Below are 18,941 nucleotides of genomic sequence, written 5' to 3'. Positions count from 1 at the left end.
GTGCTACGTCAGTCGTTGTGTGTGTGGCGTAGGCCTGTCGTGGTTGGTATGATGGCTGCAAACGCCAAGAAGCATACGACCCTGACATTTTCTGCGAAATTGGAAGTGATACAGCGCATTGAAAATGGAGAAAAGAAAGCGAGCGTCGCCGAAGCTTTCAACATCCCAAGGAGTACTTTGAGCACTCTGCTGAAAAATAAGAGTGACATAAAGGCCAATGCGGAACAGAACCAGCACTCAGGCGCGCGGCGGGTGCGCAAAGCTGCCTTTGAAGACGTCGAAAAGGCCCTGTACAAATGGTTTATCGACGTAAGGGACCGGAATATTCCTTTATCGGGACCAATGCTAGAGCAGAAGGCCAAGAACTTTGCGTTCATTCTCGGCGCCGAGAAGTTCACTGCGTTCGGCATGCGAGTTTCGTAACCCGCATTGAGGAAGCTTCCGAGGAAGCAACCGAAGATTTGACGTTGCATGGCACAGAAAAAGAATGTCAGCTTGAAGAAACCTGGAGCCAGCTCGAGCGCTTTGTCAGTGCTGAGCCACACAGCATGTGCATTGAGGACTTCGTTGGCGGTGACGACAGCACCAGAACAGTGGCGGAGTTAACAGACGTGGAGATCGCTGCAGAAGTGACTGCTGAGCGGCCAAACGAAGACGCTGCCGAAGCTGATCCAGCAAGCGCTGATGTTGCCCCACTCCCGACTGCAACTAGGGCTGTAGCTGCTTTGGCCATTGTACACCGCTACTGCGGCGCAATAGAAGGGACTACGCTGTCTCTTGTGGACCGTTTGGACTATGTTGAGGACGCCGTGGTCAAACATGCGGTCGCCAATATGAAGCAGGCTATGCTGCTTCAGTACTTTCAGTGAACCAAATAAATACTTAATTTGAAGCTTCATGTGAGTATCTATTGCGCAACGATTGGTTCATTGATTGATTTGTGCTAGTTTTTGACGAGTTTTCTACGTGATTTTATATATTGAATTCTGGCTATATCGAACTATTTTGCGATCACCGCGCTGTTCGATATAACGAGGTTCGACTGTATGTGTGTGTGTGTGTGGCCCCAAAACTGAGCCCTGTGGGACACCCGATGTCATATCTACAATACTGGATTTCTTGCCGTTCAAACTGCGCATTGTCGGTGGAACGATAGACTGTCTTCTATCCAAGCTAGAACTGTACAGTCAGTATTTAGTGTTGCTAGTTTTCCTAAAAGCAAAGGGTGTGAAATAGTATCAGATGCCTTTTGAAAGTCTAGGAAAAGCAATTAATTTGTCCACCGGTGTTATGAGATACAATTGTGGTCATGATAAAATTCAATCAGTTGTGTTGTGCATGATAGAACCTTAAGGAACCCATGTTGTTGTGAAGGCAGTACATTGTTTGTCAATAAATGTCATTATCTCTTTATATAAAAGGTGTTTTAGTAATTTACATGGTAAAAGGAAGGTGTGCAATCAGTGCATTTTACCAGCGCTGATGACATATGGGGCAGAGACTTGGAGACTGTCAATGAAGCTTGAGAACAAGTTAAGGATCGTGCAAAGAGCGATGGAATGAAGATTGCGAGGCTTAATGTTAAGAGACAGAAAGAGAGTGGTTTGGACCAGAGAGCAAATGGGTATAGACGATATTCTAATTGACATCAAGAGAAAGAAATGGAGCTGGGCAGGTCATGTAATGTGCTGGTTAGATAACCGTTGGACCATTAGAGTTACAGAATGGGTACCAAGGAAAGGGAAATGCAGTCGAGGACAGAAGACAAGGTGGAGCGATGAAATTAGGCAATTTGCTGGTGCTAGTTGGAATCGGTTGGTGCAGGACGGGAGTAATTGGAGATCGCAGGGAGAGGCCTTTGTCATCCAGTGGACATAAAACAGGCTGATGATGATGATGAATAAAGACATAAAAAATGATGTGGAAATAACAAGGAGGGCAAATAAGCAAGTATGGTGCTCTAACCCAATTTTATATCAAATGAGAACATTGTAAACTTCATTGAGAGAAATCCATGTAGCTGCTAAAAAATGAAACTTTAAAAAAATTTCTAATAAATGCAACAACGTTACTTCGTATATTTGAACTGTACACAGCTTTGCCTTTACGACTTTTACGAGAATGTTCACTTCAGAAGGATTACAGGTTTTCGGGCCTTCAATCCCCCGCGGGGGGGCTCCATACCGACGCAACTTCACCGCAGATCTCTCAAACCACAGTTAGTTTAGTAGCAAGACCGTAATCCTGATGACTCCGCACCAGCTACGCAGAACCGTCGCAAGTATTACACGAGAAAACACTGAGAAGATTGTTCACTGCTGCAAGTCCAACGACAACGTACAGAGCAGCGGTGTTCTCGACCGAGGCTGTTAAGCACTATCAGTGGTCGGATCTTCAACAAAGCGCTGAATCTTTCACACCGTGGCTGATGAGATGCAATCTTGTCGAGCATAGCTTTCTCATATGCTCTTATCCACTTCCTCTTCAGTTACGACAGCCGTGTTCAGTTCTTACGCGAGTGTAACGAGCGTGTGGATATGCGTGATCCGGTAAAGTAGTTGAGGTGTCGACGTTCGGCGACGGTATGACTTGAGCAACGAGCAGCCGGGTATCCTGTGCCGACCTTGATGATGGAATCCCTTTCAGAAGTTTATTGCATCTCGTATGTTTCCGCTCGTAATGATTCAAGGAACGAAACTTTGTCAAATCTGCAGCATATGCAGCGTCGCAGTCGCGAGACTAAGACAAAATGGTGGCTGATTTCATCGTTTGAGAGCTCTTGGTCCTTGGAACCAATGATGACTCGCCATTTTGGGGCTCACCAACGAATACAGAAAGCCATAAACGTAAGCTTTTGAATTGTACCAAAATCGTGTTGACAGAGCGCATAGTTATCGAGTCATGCGCAATGAAAATCGGGCACGATTTGTTCCCAATTTAAAGGGCACTGCTCTCGGATTCGCATCTTTAGATCACGATAATGGAAGAACTAAGTGGTATTTTGTAACCAAATTTTGGAGATGGGTGCGGAAACGCATCAGGAACATGGAAAATGAAATTTCAAAATTGGAAATTTGAGCTGATTTTTGGTCCCAATGATGCAAGTCCCCCCTTAACTGTACTTCGTGGGCGACATAACTCGGCGTCAAGTAATACTCTTGTTTACATAAGTATTTCTTTGATGCATTCATAGTTCATCTCTCTTTCCATTCCATATGAAGAAAGGAAAATAAAAAAGAAGAAATGTAGCATTATTTTTTTTTTGCTTCATATTTCCTGAAATGTAAATGTCTTTCTGCAGGGTCATAAAAGACACCAGTAGCTTCATGATGTACTGTTTGATTTGCCTGAACCACCGGAACCAGTAGGGATCAGCCATTCATTTCAGTGGAAAGGTGCAAAGCTGTATTTTTTTCTGCACCCTCATCACTATTGTCGGTGGCAACTTGATGGAGATGTATATATATAGCATGGCACATCGACACAGCACACGTGCACAAAGCTGTTAAAGTTCTGCTTACGTGCGTCTGCTATGTCTACGAGAGTGCGGGTTGTATGTACGCCTCGGAAACTGCAGCTTGGGGCCTACGCATTTTCGACAAATTCTGACAAAAGATAACACCTGTACCACGTCTGCACCCCGGCATTTTATTTTAGTGTTGCATTGTGCCTGCACCACGGAAAGTGAGCTGCACAATTCTTGATCTTATCATGCACCATTGTGAACTACTCGAGTGGTGCGGGTGAATTGAACAGAGGTCACACAGTCAGCAAGTGATTTTTCGGATGTGCCCTATGATTCGGACACCTTTGTGGCACCACCATGAACCCCATAGAGCCAATGTAAAGGAATGTCACAAATTTTGGGTGCTAAAATTATTCGCTGTCAGATTTTCCAGACTTCTTGCTGTGACCATAAGTCAGAAACGACATTAACTGAAGTCAACACTGTCACCATTTCGATTCTCTTGCCGCCTCAAGCCAGGGCTCTTGCACGCCGGCCTGCTAGCACTAATAGCCACCATTGTGGCAACGTTCGGCCTAGCTGCTTCGACGCTCGCTACCAAGCTTCCTGCTATCGGTGTCTTGTTTTAATGTGATTAGCATTCTTGTGGTACCTCGGGGTTATCTATCTATGTACGTTCCTATGTAGCTATGTTTGTATCTAACCATTTCTCCCCGCTTGGTATGTGGCAATGTGTACATACGGGCTGGTCTTCAGTGAACCTCTTTCGGAAATGGGTCACTGTAGGTGTAGGATTGGGTAGGTATCGCAGTTCTGTAAAGCTCCGACGCCGTCTTGGAGCACTGGGTATGTGCTGTTTTTCAATGAACATCTTTCATGCCAATGCTTTAGTGAACTGCGTGCGCCATGAATGCATTGGGTATGTGCCGCTCTTCAACGAACATCATGCCAACTTGGGTTGCTGACTATGTGTCACTGGGTGTGCCGCAAGCAAGGGACCAAGTCTCGAGTTCTAGCAGGCACCAATGTGCCATGGTTCTTGTCTCAAAGGCCACGTGCAGACCACCAGATGGTACACCGTGTCTAGAAAGAAGGACTGAAGGAAACACGGATGAAAATAAATGGGTGGCTAAAGTGGCACAATTATCGTATTTACTCGCATCGTGATCGCACCTTTTTGTCCAAAAATTGACGCAAATTGAGGGGTGCGAGCATTACACGAGTTAAATTTCCCGCGAAAAAAAAAAATCAATTTTTTTCATCCGCGTTTGCTGTGGGATGACAACAAGCCAACGAATAGGCAGCTGCCGCTGTAACAGTGCGGGATGAAAAAGTAGCCGGCGAAGGAAGCCAAACACGCCAAACGCAATTTTTTTTTCTTCTCGCGAGTACATTATGCGCATTGAAACAGTTTCTTCTGTATCAATAATGAATAATAATGTTACTATCGGCAAGCTTGCGGCAATAATGTAGCCATGACCACTTTGAGGGGACAGAAACAGATAGGCGTGCTTAGCTGCCAGTGACAGAAACCTTTGGCGGGCACGCTGTGGAAACTGCGGCATTTGTCTTCATTACTATCTTAATACGGCATGCTTCTACTATGGGTGGGCGAATATCTTGGCTATATTACAAGCGATGGCATATGAAATAGGGTACACTTGTAATTTATCAGTGTACACGTGGCTACTATTGTTTCCGCTCGCAATTTGTTGCGTGCCTACGAGTGCAGACAAGAAGAATCGAAATGCCTCTTTTTTGTTTTTGTTGTTGACCACAACCATTGTGTATAGCAGGTGTGTCTTACCAGTACTCACATACGGGGCAGAAACCTGGAGGCTTACGAAAAGGGTTCTACTTAAATTGAGGACGACGCAACGAGCTATGGTAAGAAGAATGGTGGGTGTAACGTTAAGGAATAAGAAAAGAGCAAATTGGGTGAGGGAACAAACACGAGTTAATGACATCTTAGTTTAAATCAAGAAAAAGAAATGGGCATGGGCAGGACATGTAATGCGGAGAAAAGATAACCGATGGTCATTAAAGGTTACAGACTGGATTCCAAGGGAAGGGAAGCGTAGCAGGGTGCGGCAGAAAGTTGGGTGGGCGGATGAGATTAAGAAGTTTGCAGGGACGGCATGGCCACAATTAGTACACGACCGGGGTTGTTGGAGAAGTATGGGAGAGGCCTTTGCCCTGCAGTGGGCGTAACCAGGCTGATGATGATGATGATGATAAACTTTTAAACATTCGCTTACTAAATTAACAAGCACACACACAAGCAAATATGAACACGTCTTACTCAATGACAGCGGAAACTCTTTATCAAAATGCTGGAGTGAGGAAGTGCGGTCGCAGGAGCGCGGGAATTGACCTTTGTGCACTAAGTGATGAGAACATAGTACTGTGTGGGTAGATGCGTAGTTTCCATCGCAGATCGATTTCAAGATTGGGGCCACGTGGCCTCCTTGTATGCAACAGCCGGCTAAGTAGAATGCCTCTCCTGTATGCGCCAGTCCCGCATGCAAGTTTCGGGAACTCCGAACGCCCGTTTGCGGTCCGATTGCCATCTGTCTCCGCACACATGATCACTTCTTTCCTTTTAATTGCGGCATCGTGATGAAGTCTGGGTGTCTTTGCACTCTGAATTCCATCCAAACGCAGAAAACGGCAAGACAGGCAGCGGACACCTAAGCACTAGTACTACAGCACATGGAGGAAGCTACAGCAGCCAAGCTCGAAGCGCGTATGAGGCGGCCGTTTTGGAATGCTGATAGTGAATGGTTAATGCAGATTTAGGGTCGTACTCGATTGTATCGCGCACGCAATTCTTGGATCCGTTTTATATGTATAAAATAAAAAACTGCGTAAGATTTGAGTAAACATGTTACATAGTAGTTGCCAAGATAATTAATAATTACGTTGTATTGTTTGTTAAAAGAATTAAAATTTACCTGCTAACGGGAAAGTTGCAAACAACATATAAGGATAGCAATGCTGGAAACAGATTCGAAATTGAACAATTATTTGTCATCTTACTGCTCATAGAAGTTCTGTGTTCACAATATCAGTAATAAGAACAAATGGGTAGCAAACTATTGTGGGCATCTTCCAAAGCTACTGCGCGCTTATGGAAGTTTAAACCCCTCTTCTTCTGTTCGCCGAATTTATGGCTCATAGCATACTGAATTTGACATTGTTTCGTGCCGTGTTTCGCATGCCTGAGCAGATGACGGAGAAACTCAGGTAATGGCATGGTGTGCTTGTGGTCATGTTCCTCAGTTGGCAAATGGAACTGTGCATGGGGAGTACTTTCTCACGGGCTTTTTCTTCGTAGCCATTCAGCGCACAGAGTACCGGTGGCGCGAAAATTAAACGAGAAGAATGACTCTTTCATATAAGACTAACGAACGCTAACATATGCTCTGCAGTTTTATTGTTTGCAGACGACTGCAATATACAGACCAGTCACTAATACCTCGGGTGTTGACACGTTCTGAGATGATCTAAACAAAATTAATAAATGGTGCGAAATGTGGCAGATGGAAATGTTTTAAAAACAAAAGCGTTCGTAGTTACTACATCAAGCACCGCATTCAGATGCCGTTGCACATTAAAGAATATGTTCACCGAAACGATGCCTAATGTAAAATATTTAGGAAATAATTTGACATCGGATATTTTGTGTAATCACAATATTGATGAGGTGGCTAGCAAAGCATCTCACGCGCTTGGGTTCATTAGGTGCAACCTACACTCTGCTAACACTGGTACAAAACTAGTAGCTTACACTACATTAGTACGCTTGGAAATAGAATTTGCATCTGTAAAATAGAACCTTTATCAATTATACCTAATCAACAAACTAGAATCTCTTTAGAACAGAGCCAGTCGTTTGATTGCAAGGAAGTACTCTCGAACATTTAGCGTAACAAATTAAAACATTGCCCAAATTACCTTCAGCTGCAAATCACAGGCCTCAAGCACTGCTATCTTTTTCCCAAAACTTTATCACAGTCATTCACCCTCTGCCGCCCGTTACATTACACCGGCTTGTCGAGTTTTTTTTTTACTCGACCATTCCTTTAAAGAGCAACCTATAGATGCGCGAACTAACCACTTTTTTTTTATTCTCCGCTTCTTGTTGCTATCAGGCACTGGAATGATCTCTTGGAAGATGTTGCATGTCTTACCAATTAAGGTACATTTGTTACCCACATAAAGAGCGCAATGTTATGAACATTCTTGATTTTGTTTCCTACTTCAATCATTTCAGGTTCAGTTGACTTGTGTCGTGTAACTGTTTTATTTTTATTTCCTGTAGTTTTAAATTCCAGCTCCCGTCTTCGGTTCAGTGTAGTTAGTGCTGAGCACCTGGAAACTGCAGGCCCTTTTATAGGTTATTTGCTCATTGTAATCCTCGCTGCGTTCTTTTACATTCACTGTAATGTGTATAGGAATCAATATTGCGATGTTTGCACCTCTGTGTATTTGCTGACAGTTTTTTTAGCTGTAGTACATACAAGATTCATTGTGTTGTATCGTGCTTTCTGCTCCCCCTCCTTTTTTTGTGTCACATAGTTATGTTAAATGTGTTACAATGTACCTTAGTTTTGTTATTACTTCGCCCTTATGTGATGCCCCCACTGGGCCTTTAAGGTAACAGAATAAAAGATGGCTGCGATTGAAAACTTGGAATGGGAACTACGCGTCACGGAAAAAGATGGTTTTTTTTTGTGCGTTCGTAAGTAAAAATACAGCTCACCGACATGATATAAAGTGGCATTACATCCACAATATTGGTGCAAGATGCATAAAAATTTCTGAGATATTTCATCAAAGACAGTAGAATCCAAAAATAACATCTGAAAAAAAAAAAGTTCTCTGAGATTTTTTGGTCTCTTAAATTCGTGTGCCCTCTTAAGAAAGTAAATCCAGCTAAAGGAGACTCGTCTGAGCAAGTTTGGGTGATCCAGTTTGGGCCAGATAGGGGCACAGGGGATCACAGCCTGTATGAATGTAGTGCTTGTCATTACAGTTGAACCCATTTATAATGAGTTCCACGAAAAGTGTTGTTCCTTACGGTCGTCCTTCCAAATGTGGGAAGATGAGCAACACAGTCATTCTGCTCTACTGAAGTGACACTCTTCTTACAAATGAATTGAACTTTGTTTGCAATGAATCGAATGTGCCATTACTGGAAGAACTTTGGCAGAAATATCAGTATCTTCCAGCTCAGTGCAAATAGTGCAATGGTTTCTGAACCAAGTTTCGGTAGGCAGTTGCTCCTTGGTTCAGTTTCTGTTAGTAGAAACCCTAAAATCGGTGGGGTGCCACCATACTCTCTTTCGCTTCTGCGCATTATCACATTGTTTTGGAACGCAGCACTAAAGGTAAGCTGAGACTTGCTAATCTTGCACCCGATGGAGTAGTTACGCATTAGCACAGAGTTCGTGAAGCTCGCGTATAAGACGGGGGTTACTACAAGAAAAATAAAGACCACAATTTATGTTTAGTTTTTTATGGTAGTTGCGAATGTTTATTCCAAGAATCTGCCTAATGCGTCTGTAAAGCCAATCTCAAAAATGAAATCCGGCATCATAGTGCTTTCAAAATGTTGCTTGATGCCAACCGCCTGTCGTTTTGAAACCATGAGCGCAGCCACCATTTTTCTTCGAGAGCTTGTGCTAATATTACGGTCAGTGGGACTTAAATGTAATCTGGGTACAAGAACAAATTATTAGCCGCAAGTGGAAACTACTGCGGCATCCATGCTGCCATTTCGCCAAGGTCTTGCCATTGTGGCCTTCGTGACTGGCATGCAGCCATGTGATGCTGAGTGCATTAGCTTGAGTAGCATCTCAATCCGTTACCAGCAACGATGTAGACAGTGTCAGTAAACTCCAAAGAATGTTGTGGTAACTTTGGGATGCATGAAGGTTGATGGCAGCTCTCTTCTGAAATGCAGCGCTTGCTTATCTGGGAGCTCATATCTTAGTCGTGGTTTGGTTATAGCAGGGGCCTTTTTTCGTGCGGTGGGAAGCCTGTGATATTTTTTTTTCCATTTCACTTATGTCCTATTCTTACCGCGACCATGTTCCATGCGGTAGTTCAAACTGTATGGTACTTTAAGAAAATGTTTGTTATACAGTCACCGTCTGATATTTCAGAGACATGATTATTTCAGCGTGCTGTGCGAAAATTCAGACTCCAACTGCACGGCTGTGTGATAATTTGGTGACAGAGTTGAGCAGAAATAGCGATATTTTTCCTTCTGTGCATTGCCAGCATGGTTGTCGGCCATGTCGTGGGCGCCTTCTGGAAACGAGAACTAGCCAAGCCTGGTCTATCTAGTAGTCATCGATGACCATTTGGTGCATGCATTGACTGCACTTATCTATAGCCACAGCATGAAAATGATCGAGCTATAGGCTGCATATTTGTAGCAATGCCTTGCACTGAATTCTATGCCACTCTTATCGTCCAACGTTCATGGCTGTTTGTCTAGGCCTAAGGCAAGCGTATGTGCATGCACATGTGCTTGCCTTAGTTGTGCGTTGACTAACTTGGGCTGTATCCTTGGACGATTACTTTTGAAGATACAGTGCTTTTTTTTTTTTCACGTGATGAGGACTGGATGTGTAGACTGGTGGCGGGGTTCGCACACTGCGATAAGGTAGCCTTTGGCACCCTGTCAAGAATGCTATTGATTGTAGACGCCGATGCATGTTCTGCTGGTAATGTGATATTGAAGGTAACCATGAAAGTGATGGTCCAAGAATATGTATGGCACACCATTTTTTTGGGGCCTCTGGTGGAGTACAGTCACTTATATTCGGGCGAATGCAGTATGTCCAACTCCCGAACATTTCAACCCTTTGGCAGACCTCGTCCAGTCCGAATTATCGGCAGGTGACGTATGTGGATGCAGTTTCAGTAAAGTATGAAAATCATAGTACACTGATATATGGTGGTTACAATATATAAACCATTATACCGCATAGACCTCTAATAATGTAAATTGCCGGAGTCTCGAATGTTTGCACTATATGTGGTACTGCTCTGTCAGAAAAATCATTATTCAATGGCTGCACATGTGCAAAACATGCAGACCAAGCAGCTGCGTATATAGGTTTATATCCGAGTACGGTCTTCACATAAAGCAGACAAATGAACACAGGTAAAAAAAATGGCAATAGAGGAAAGCAAGTCCAACTAATTTTTCGAAACAGCTCGATTATTCGAACTTCCCTGCGTCACCGTGTCATAAATTCCACAGAAGTAATGTAGAACGGCAAGTGATATTCTGCACACCGTACAGTACTTTGTTCAATTTCTAGGACTGATCCTTGTGCGTAATGTCAAAAACATTGCAACCGCAAACCAAGTTGCAACCATTCGAATGTTGCACCTGCCACCCTCACTTTCGTTCTTGAGGTGGTTCATTTCATTTCATTTAATCAATACTGTTAGGTCGTTTTTAAATCGTTAGAGGGTGGTCAATATTCGTTGCAGTGCATAAAATATCCTGTCAATCACAGCCTTAGGCATGTGCATACGAAATAAAATAAAAATGTGCACAACCTGCGACTCACAACAAACTACAAATGTGGCACTAGGAGCACACACAGCAACGTCAATATTTCTGAGTAGTTTAACTTCGTCAGAAAACTGTCTTGGTTGATTTGGTAGGTCAAGGTAAGGATGTATAGACTTCTCAAATGACAGTCTGCCTATGTTATGTGTTCTGGCAGCAAGTTGCATTCATTTGTTTATGGGAAGAATGAGTATTTGAATGTGTTGATTGGAAGCTTCAACAACTTGGAAAAGTGCAAGTTGTTGATTGTGACAGTTCCTCAATGTTCAGGGTGAGTGCTGCTTTGTGTACAGTCCAGTGTTCATATTAAACAGGTTACCCCACAAGAGATAGAGGAACTTAAGGGGATACTAAATAAAAATCGAAGAATATAGAGAAAGCCCCACAATTGCATTCCTAAGACACGATTGCTATAGTATATAGTCATTATTCGGGTTACTTTTGAGCGGATGGCTTTATTTTTGACTCTATGAGTGGCCACTGCGTCCCTTGCAAAGCGCTCCCGTCAACAAGCCGGCAGATCTGACGTCACACCTACCCTCAGCAGCCACGGAGCGAGCTGGCCGGCTGCGCAGTTTTGTTTTCCTCGCGCTGTGCGGTGCGCCCAGCGTGATTCGCTTACGCAAACGCTTTGCCATGTTTGGCTTCAACAGAGCAAGGACGCTTATGCCGCAGGCTATGCAATGTCAGGCGACGTAAGGAATTTACTCTGCGTTCTGCGCAAAGCGGTGTGCTCCGCCCGCTTGGATGGGTAGCTGCTAGCGCGTAAAACATGAAAGCCACCAATGCACAATACAGCTGCCGTGAGTACACACTGTACAAAAAAAAAAAAAACACGTAGAAATCGTTGAAGATATTGACGCGTGTAGACCTCCTTGTACCTACGCCATCGGAGCAGGTGTGGCCGGCGGCGTGAGCATAACAGTCGGCTGCCGACTCTCGCGCGGCAAGTGCTTGATGCGCGCAAGTAGCTGTTTTGTGAGTAGATGCGATTAGGCAACGGGTGAAGATTTAAGCCAGGCATGTGCAGTGACTGAAATGCGCCTCTGTAAGCAGGGAGCGTCTTGTTATTCACAGAGTGAACGAGTACATGCGCAGCGGTTTCGGCGTCCCGTTGTTTCATCGTAGCCGAGCACTCCTTTGCTTGGTGCACACGAGATGGCGCCACCAGTCTCATGTCAGCAATTTTTTTTTTGTCAGTCGTTGCCTTAGACAGTGCGGATTTCGATTCATTCTGGCAGAATTGGCCAAATATCTGGCTCAGAACGTCGTACAAACGACAAATTACGGTCAAACGGCACCTGTGCGCAAAACTGCAGCGTGAACAAGTACGCGAGAAAAAGACTACCGCTGCCTGCCGTTTTCACATGCGCACAGCAGCAGACCCTCGGTATTTTGCGGCGTTGACAAGGCTGCTCCACACATCAAACCACAAATCCACGAGATGAAAGACGAGGTTTTTGAACAGCTCACACGTGGGAGCGGTACGAATAGGACGGTCTAACAAAAAAAGCGCGTTGCTGCAAACGTCAACTCGCCCCTTCGCACGCTCAAAGTGGACGATCGCTCGCAATGGGCCTCGAGGTGGGTAAGCGTGACATGATATCCGGTTTTGCCAGAGCTTTCGGAGGAGGCCGGTAGGTGCTGTGATTTGAGAAATATTCACTAAAATAATTACTTTTCGCTCACTTCTCCCCAGAAAGACTGTTGTTTTGGTCGCTCCCGGTGCGACAGCTATCACTGGATACAGAAATCTCGGCAACAAATTTTTTATTCACTATCCCTTTAAGTCTAGCAACTTTTCTCCGCTCTAGCGAGGCAATCAGTATGTGGCGCGGTGCAGCTAGGTGTGCGTGCCTAGCTGGGTGTGTTAATGTGCGATAATGAGGCGTGCTGGCAAGCCCGGTGGTGTGGAAGACCAGTGTTGCTCGAGGGCATATTTTGTGTGAGATTTCTTAACTGCTGCGCCAATTGAGTGCTGAACCTGGCAGAAAGCAATGTGCTCGGTGCACAATGAATGGTATGTTTTTCGTTTCGGAAGTGCACCTAGTTCGTATGTCCATTAGCAGGACAAATTTATTTTGTTATAACGAGGTTTTAGATACAGATTTCCATGGGGCTTTCAAGGAGAAATGCATTAATTCATTGTTATTTCTTTCCACAGTTAAACCTCAATATAACAAACTTCTGTACAATGAAATTCTCAATATGATAAAGTATTTAACTTTTTATAACTTGTCCGTAGAATACGTGTTCAGAACCTTGACATAACAAAGTGTGTTTATACACGATTTCAATATAATGAAATTTCACCACTGTCGTCAAAGAATATTGAGACAATAAATAGAAACATCGCAGACGCAGATGGTCAAATAATGGAATTGCACATTGCTGCTTGCGAATCTACCTACCCGCCGTGGTCGCTTAGAGACTACGGTGTTGGGCTGCTAAGCACGAGGTTGCGGGATCGAATCCTGGCCACGGCGGCTGCATTTCAACAAAGGCGAAATGCAAAAACACCAGTACTTAGATATAGGTGCACGTTTAAAAAACCCCAGGTGGTCCGAATTTCCGGAGTCCACTACAGTGTTACTCATAATCAGAAAGTGGTTTTTGCACGTAAAAGGCCATATTTTTTTTGAGTATTTACCTTTCAAATCGTGTGTTGCACAGCTAAGAGCTACCAGAAAAGTGCAGGAGCGTCATGTTCCGTGAAGAGCTAAAAGAAGAAGAAATGGGGCTAACCGAGGGGCACAATTTGATGCCTTCGTCATGAGAATGTGACGCAGGCATCACATTCTCGGGCGTCATGCAGGTGTCACGAGAACATCCTTTCTAGCGCGGCGTCGTTTCTCCATCCACATTCTAGGGTACTTATGTTTCCTAGTAGAACCCTGGGAGTGTTAGCCAGTGCCACCACTAAGAAACCTTGGCGGCGGATGAGGAACATCCTTTCCGCCGCATAAATATTCTAGAAAGTGGTTGCAGAAAGGACGTTCCTCATCCGCCGCCAAGGTTTCTTAGTGGTGGCACTGGCTAACACTCCCAGGGTTCTACTAGGAAACATAAGTACCCTGGAAAGTGGATGGAGAAACGATGCTGCGGTAGCTCAAATGGTAGAGCATCGCACGTGTAATGCGAAGATTGTGGAATCGTTCCCCACCTGCGGCAAGCTGTTTTGTCATCCACTTTCATTTCGATTAATTTATCGTTTCCGTATTTCATTTATTAGGCATAATTTCCCTTATGTTGTCCTTGTTGTTGGTGTTTGTTGACTTCTTATGTTTAAAGTCTAAGTATGATAAGATGCTATTGTTCCATGCAATGTATGCTTTGGGTGCGGGTGCGAGTGTAAGTGTGCGAGTGTGAGCCAAGGAGGAGGTATGCTTGGTGGTCTTCCTGCAATGCACTGGGAAAGGGGGCAGGAGGGAAGCAAATGCTTGGGGGAAGGGAGTGGGGGCAGGTTGGCACATGCCTCTTTTTCTAATCCTGTTGTGGCTGCACATGGCAGTGAGCAGCCCACCTGCCTTGTTTTAGAGGTAATCTGTCGCATTTGCAAAGACTGGGTGAGCTGAGATGGCGTAGCATAATGCGCAGTCTTTTCGCGCATATAGTGCTGGAGGTTGCGTTATCTGGAGTTTTAGACACGTTGAAGCGAGAGGCCAACTAAGCATTCACTCCTCACGGCAAGTGCTTTTCATTATAGCATGGTCCCACTGTGGGTGACCAGTGGGAGGGGCAGAGTGGACACTAAAGCGCGACTGGCTTCGCTTCATACTGCCAATACAGCTGAATCCCGCTACAACAAAATTCACAGTGCCCGGAAAAAGATCTGTTCTCATGGAACTTTGTTATCACAAAAATTTGATACTAAACATGGAAATTATTGCCCAAGCAGCAGCAAAAACTTTTAATGCCAAAAATCTGTAAGCTTGGCTTGCTCGCGCTTCACAGTGAGCAATGCCGTCATGCGATTTTCACATTCAGTCAGCAGACCCATCATGACATCGTCATCACGGACAGCAGCGAAATTCCTGATTATATCGAAAGCGTCCATCACCTGTGAGGCAGTTGCCTCAGCAGGCATGTCCTGTACGTCATCTTCGACATGAGAAGAGTCCTCATCATTCCGGGTGGCTTTGATAGTCTGCTCGTCACTCACCTTTTCGTGAACTATAACACAATCATCAGCGCCGATGTATTCGTCAAGCTGGAGATTAGGAGGCACGTTTCCCATTTTCGTCATCTGTAACGTCTGGTGTTGTGCCAGCAGAGTCTATGGATAGATCTTCAGCAAATCCGGCGTGCCTGAAACAGTTCGCAATTGCAGTAGAACCCCGCTGTTACGTTCCTCACTGCTGCGTTTTCCCGGCTGCTACGTCGTTTTCATCCGGTCCCGGCATAGCTTCGATAGGATCCAATGTATAAGGAACCCCGCTGTTACGTAGCAGCTGTGAAAACGTTCCCGCATGATACGTCGCAACTTAGCACCCCGAACCCGCCTGGGCTAAAGTAGGCAACGCGCTCCAACCGCCATTTTGGCTTTTGACAAGTTTTGGCTGGGCTTGGCTATGGAACTGGCTGCAAGAAGCCACACGCCAGTTCGAGAGGCCACCACTAAGTGGCCATTCGTGAAAAATGCTCTCACCATCATCACTGTGATTACGGTCACCGCATGGATGTTGGACGGGTCGACTCACGGAGGAAGGAAACTCGGGAGAGGCCCTGACGTCAGTCTTTGTGAAGCTAAAGGGAAACCGGAAGTTGGCGTTGCTCGTGGCGTTGCTCCGCCTATCGGGCCTGCTCTCCTCTCTTATTTACTTTTCTCCCACGCCGCGCGGCGCAACCGTGCTACTCGGACGCGCGCGCTCCGCAGCAATACTAAACAATCGTCAGCACGTTAGCATGATTACGCGAAGGAAGGCAAAATTTCCCGCGGATATTCGTTCTTCCGTTGCCATTGCCGTGGCGCGGTGACGACGAGGAGCACGAGCCGCATGATTGCCGGCGATTGGCCAAATCCTAGCTTTGGAAAAGCCGTCGCGGCTCTGGACCTCCTCCGCAGGTACGTCGCACCTCACAGCGACGCTGACAGCAATGCGGCCTTCCCGGCTATTGAGAAACGTGTGGCGATTTCTAGCGAGCGAAAGAAACGGCAAGCCACCATTCTAGACTTTTTAAAGTCCTAAGCGCGCACTGTGGAAATAAATTGTCTGTAGTTGAAGCTACACTTTTTTCATTCATTTTCGGAGCTTTCCTCACTGTTGCATTTTCCCGGCTGTTACGTTTTTTTCCCCCGGTCCGGTGAAAAACATATGAACGGGGTTCCACTGTATTGAGCGACTCAGTGTGTTCCAGGCAGCAGACATAATTTGCAGCACCACGGTAATGCCCACCTTCGTGTCTCGGCTGGTTTCACTGTTGAAGAGCAGCCGCTGAATTAACCTTCCGCGGTAAGCGCACTTCAGGCTCAGAATCGCACCCTGGTCGAGAGGCTGTAGGACAGATGTGCAATTTGGAGGGAAAATGACTTCTTCGGAGTGATGGGCTGAACAACTGTCCAGAAGCAAGCAAACGTTACGGTCCTGCCGCTTCATGTCGCGGTCGAATGCCACCATCCACTCTGTGAAAATAGCGCAGGTCATCCATGACTTTTTGTTCGCCTTGTACTTCGCAGGTAGGCTACGGGATCCCTTGAAACAGCGGGGCTTGGCACTTTTTCCAATGATTAAGGGCGCACGCTTGTCAGAGCCATCCATGTTTGTGCAAAGCAGCACTGTCACACGTTTTTTGCTATGTTTTCCACCGTGACAGCGCTGCCCCTTGAAGTCAAGCGTCCTGGCCAGCAACATCTCGTAGAATAGCCCGGTCTCATGGGCGTTGTAGATGTCTGCCGGCGTAAAGTTGCTTAAAATGCCAGTCATGTTGCTCACCTTCCAAGCAGTTGCTCCGTCAACGTCTGCGGACATCGATTCGCCGCGCAACACTTTTCCAGTGACGTTACGGCGGGCCTTGAAACTGTTAAGCCAGCCAATGCTGGCTTTAAAATTGTCAATGCTGAGTAGGCACGCATAGCTCAAGGCTTTTTTCTGGACGATGCTTCCCCGGTGAGGGGGACGTTCTTGGCTCGTGCTTCAACCAACCACGCATGCACCGCTTTGTCCAACTCTTCATGGAGGGGCCGCGTCATCTTTTTGTGCTTGGAAGATGTGCCTGAAGCGAGTGCCTTGTTTACTCTGTCCGTGTTTCCTAGAATCGTAGACAGCGAACTGGCCGGAATCCCAAAGTCTTCAAGTCTTGCCGCCTTCTTCCTTCCACTGTCCGCCTGGCGATGTCAGCTTTCTGCTCGAGGGAAACGGTTTTACGTTTCTTCACTTGCATTGACAGCTTGTACCATGCAGGGATGACAGCTCGTTGTCATCGAAGAGACATGCTGCGAGTGATGCGACCACGAAAAGAAAGCCAAAAATGGCGAAACTATAATCACATGATTTCATGCTTACTATGGCTTTGGATTTGACTTGGACTTCTCTTTTGCCAATAACACTTGTTTCGGTTTTGATTTTGACTGCGAAAATTTCATTGAAGCAGAAACGCTCACCAAAAATTGCTCGTTGTGTAGAGAAACGGCATTAATTTCTATGGGATACTGATGGGGAATTACGAATTATTCGTTGTCCTGGAAATTTCGTTGTACCGGTATTCGTTGTGGCAGAATTCAACTGTATGAAGATGCGATTCTTTTTGTGATTCAGATTTACTTTTTCCGATTGCTTGATAATTCGGACAAACTTATGGCCCCTTCCATCTAAGAAAAATTTGTTGACGACTGTACTTATTTGCATAAAATATCAAATTTCAATCTGAGCATAAGTAGTTTCGACTGTACTAAAACAATTTGGGCACTGCAAGGCATAGCCGTCAGCAAGCTGGGTGGTGAAACCTGGCAACAAAAATGTTTACAGGTTGTGATATGTTTTCACAATTTGTAATGCTGTATGAAACACAAGGATAAGCGATTTATTCTACAAGTTGATGTAATTTTGATGATATCTTAGTGAAGTTTGACTGGCAAGTGCAAGCTACAAATACTATAAAGTAATGACAGTCGAGTACAGTTCTGACAGGCAAGTTTTGTGGACGCAGGTGACAAGCTTGGCCGAGTGGTGCACATAATCCAGTCGCGGGAGCCATCCCTACGGGACTCCAACCCAGACGAGATAGAGATAGACTTCGAGACGCTGAAGCCGTCAACGCTACGGGAGTTGGAGTCGTATGTGGCGTCATGCCTGCGCAAGAAGCCCCGCAAGCCATACTCGTCCAAGAGCAAGCTGGCCGCTACGGCAGCTGGCAAGAGCAAGGAAGAACAGGTGCGCGAGAAGAAACAGGAGCTGGAGAAGCGGCTGCAGGATGTAAGTGGTCAGCTTGGCACCACCCCCAAGAAGCCCCTCAAGAAAGGTGAGCAATTATTTGGTACCCTCCTCCTTATCCTGCTGCTGCTGCTGCTGCATTATCCACCCCCCCCCCCCTCACACCACCAAGTCCCAAACGCACAACCTGTCACACATGCCTTTTCCTCCTCCTGTGCTGCTACTGCTATGCTTACATGGCGTCATGGAGACTGAGTTGTGTGGGTGTGCTTCTTGCACACTCTGTTGCAGATGCGGAGAATTCGCACGTGGATGTGGTCGGGGGCCCTAGCAGGTTGAGCGCCAGCAGCTCAAGCTCGTCAGACAGCGACAGTTCGAGCTCGTCGTCAACGAGCAGCTCCTCGGACAGCTCGGACTCGGAGTCAGGTTAGGCTCAGCCCGGCGAGGGCGGGGGGGGCACTGCCCCTCGTGCTCGGCCCATCTGCTGAGCCCATCACCGCGGCACCAT

The 18,941-nt window shown here is 45.8% G+C and overlaps 1 protein-coding gene across 13 annotated transcripts in view; it reads left to right on the top strand.

The window, feature by feature from the left end:
• Nucleotides 1–18,941, top strand: part of LOC139052803 (bromodomain-containing protein 3-like) — a 253,023-nt gene that overhangs the window by 142,796 nt on the left and 91,286 nt on the right. For 12 of the 13 annotated variants that reach the window (XM_070529928.1, XM_070529935.1, XM_070529927.1 and 9 more), the window contains 2 exons: nt 18,210–18,521; nt 18,725–18,859. In XM_070529928.1, the coding sequence (XP_070386029.1) occupies nt 18,210–18,521; nt 18,725–18,859 (447 nt within the window). The remainder of the gene's footprint in view (nt 1–18,209; nt 18,522–18,724; nt 18,860–18,941) is intronic. The other variant, XM_070529934.1, reaches the window with a different exon arrangement.

This window comes from Dermacentor albipictus, unplaced genomic scaffold (assembly GCF_038994185.2).
Source record: "Dermacentor albipictus isolate Rhodes 1998 colony unplaced genomic scaffold, USDA_Dalb.pri_finalv2 scaffold_36, whole genome shotgun sequence".
NCBI classification, from domain to species: domain Eukaryota; kingdom Metazoa; phylum Arthropoda; class Arachnida; order Ixodida; family Ixodidae; genus Dermacentor; species Dermacentor albipictus.
This window is presented reverse-complemented; position numbering and strand designations above follow the sequence as displayed.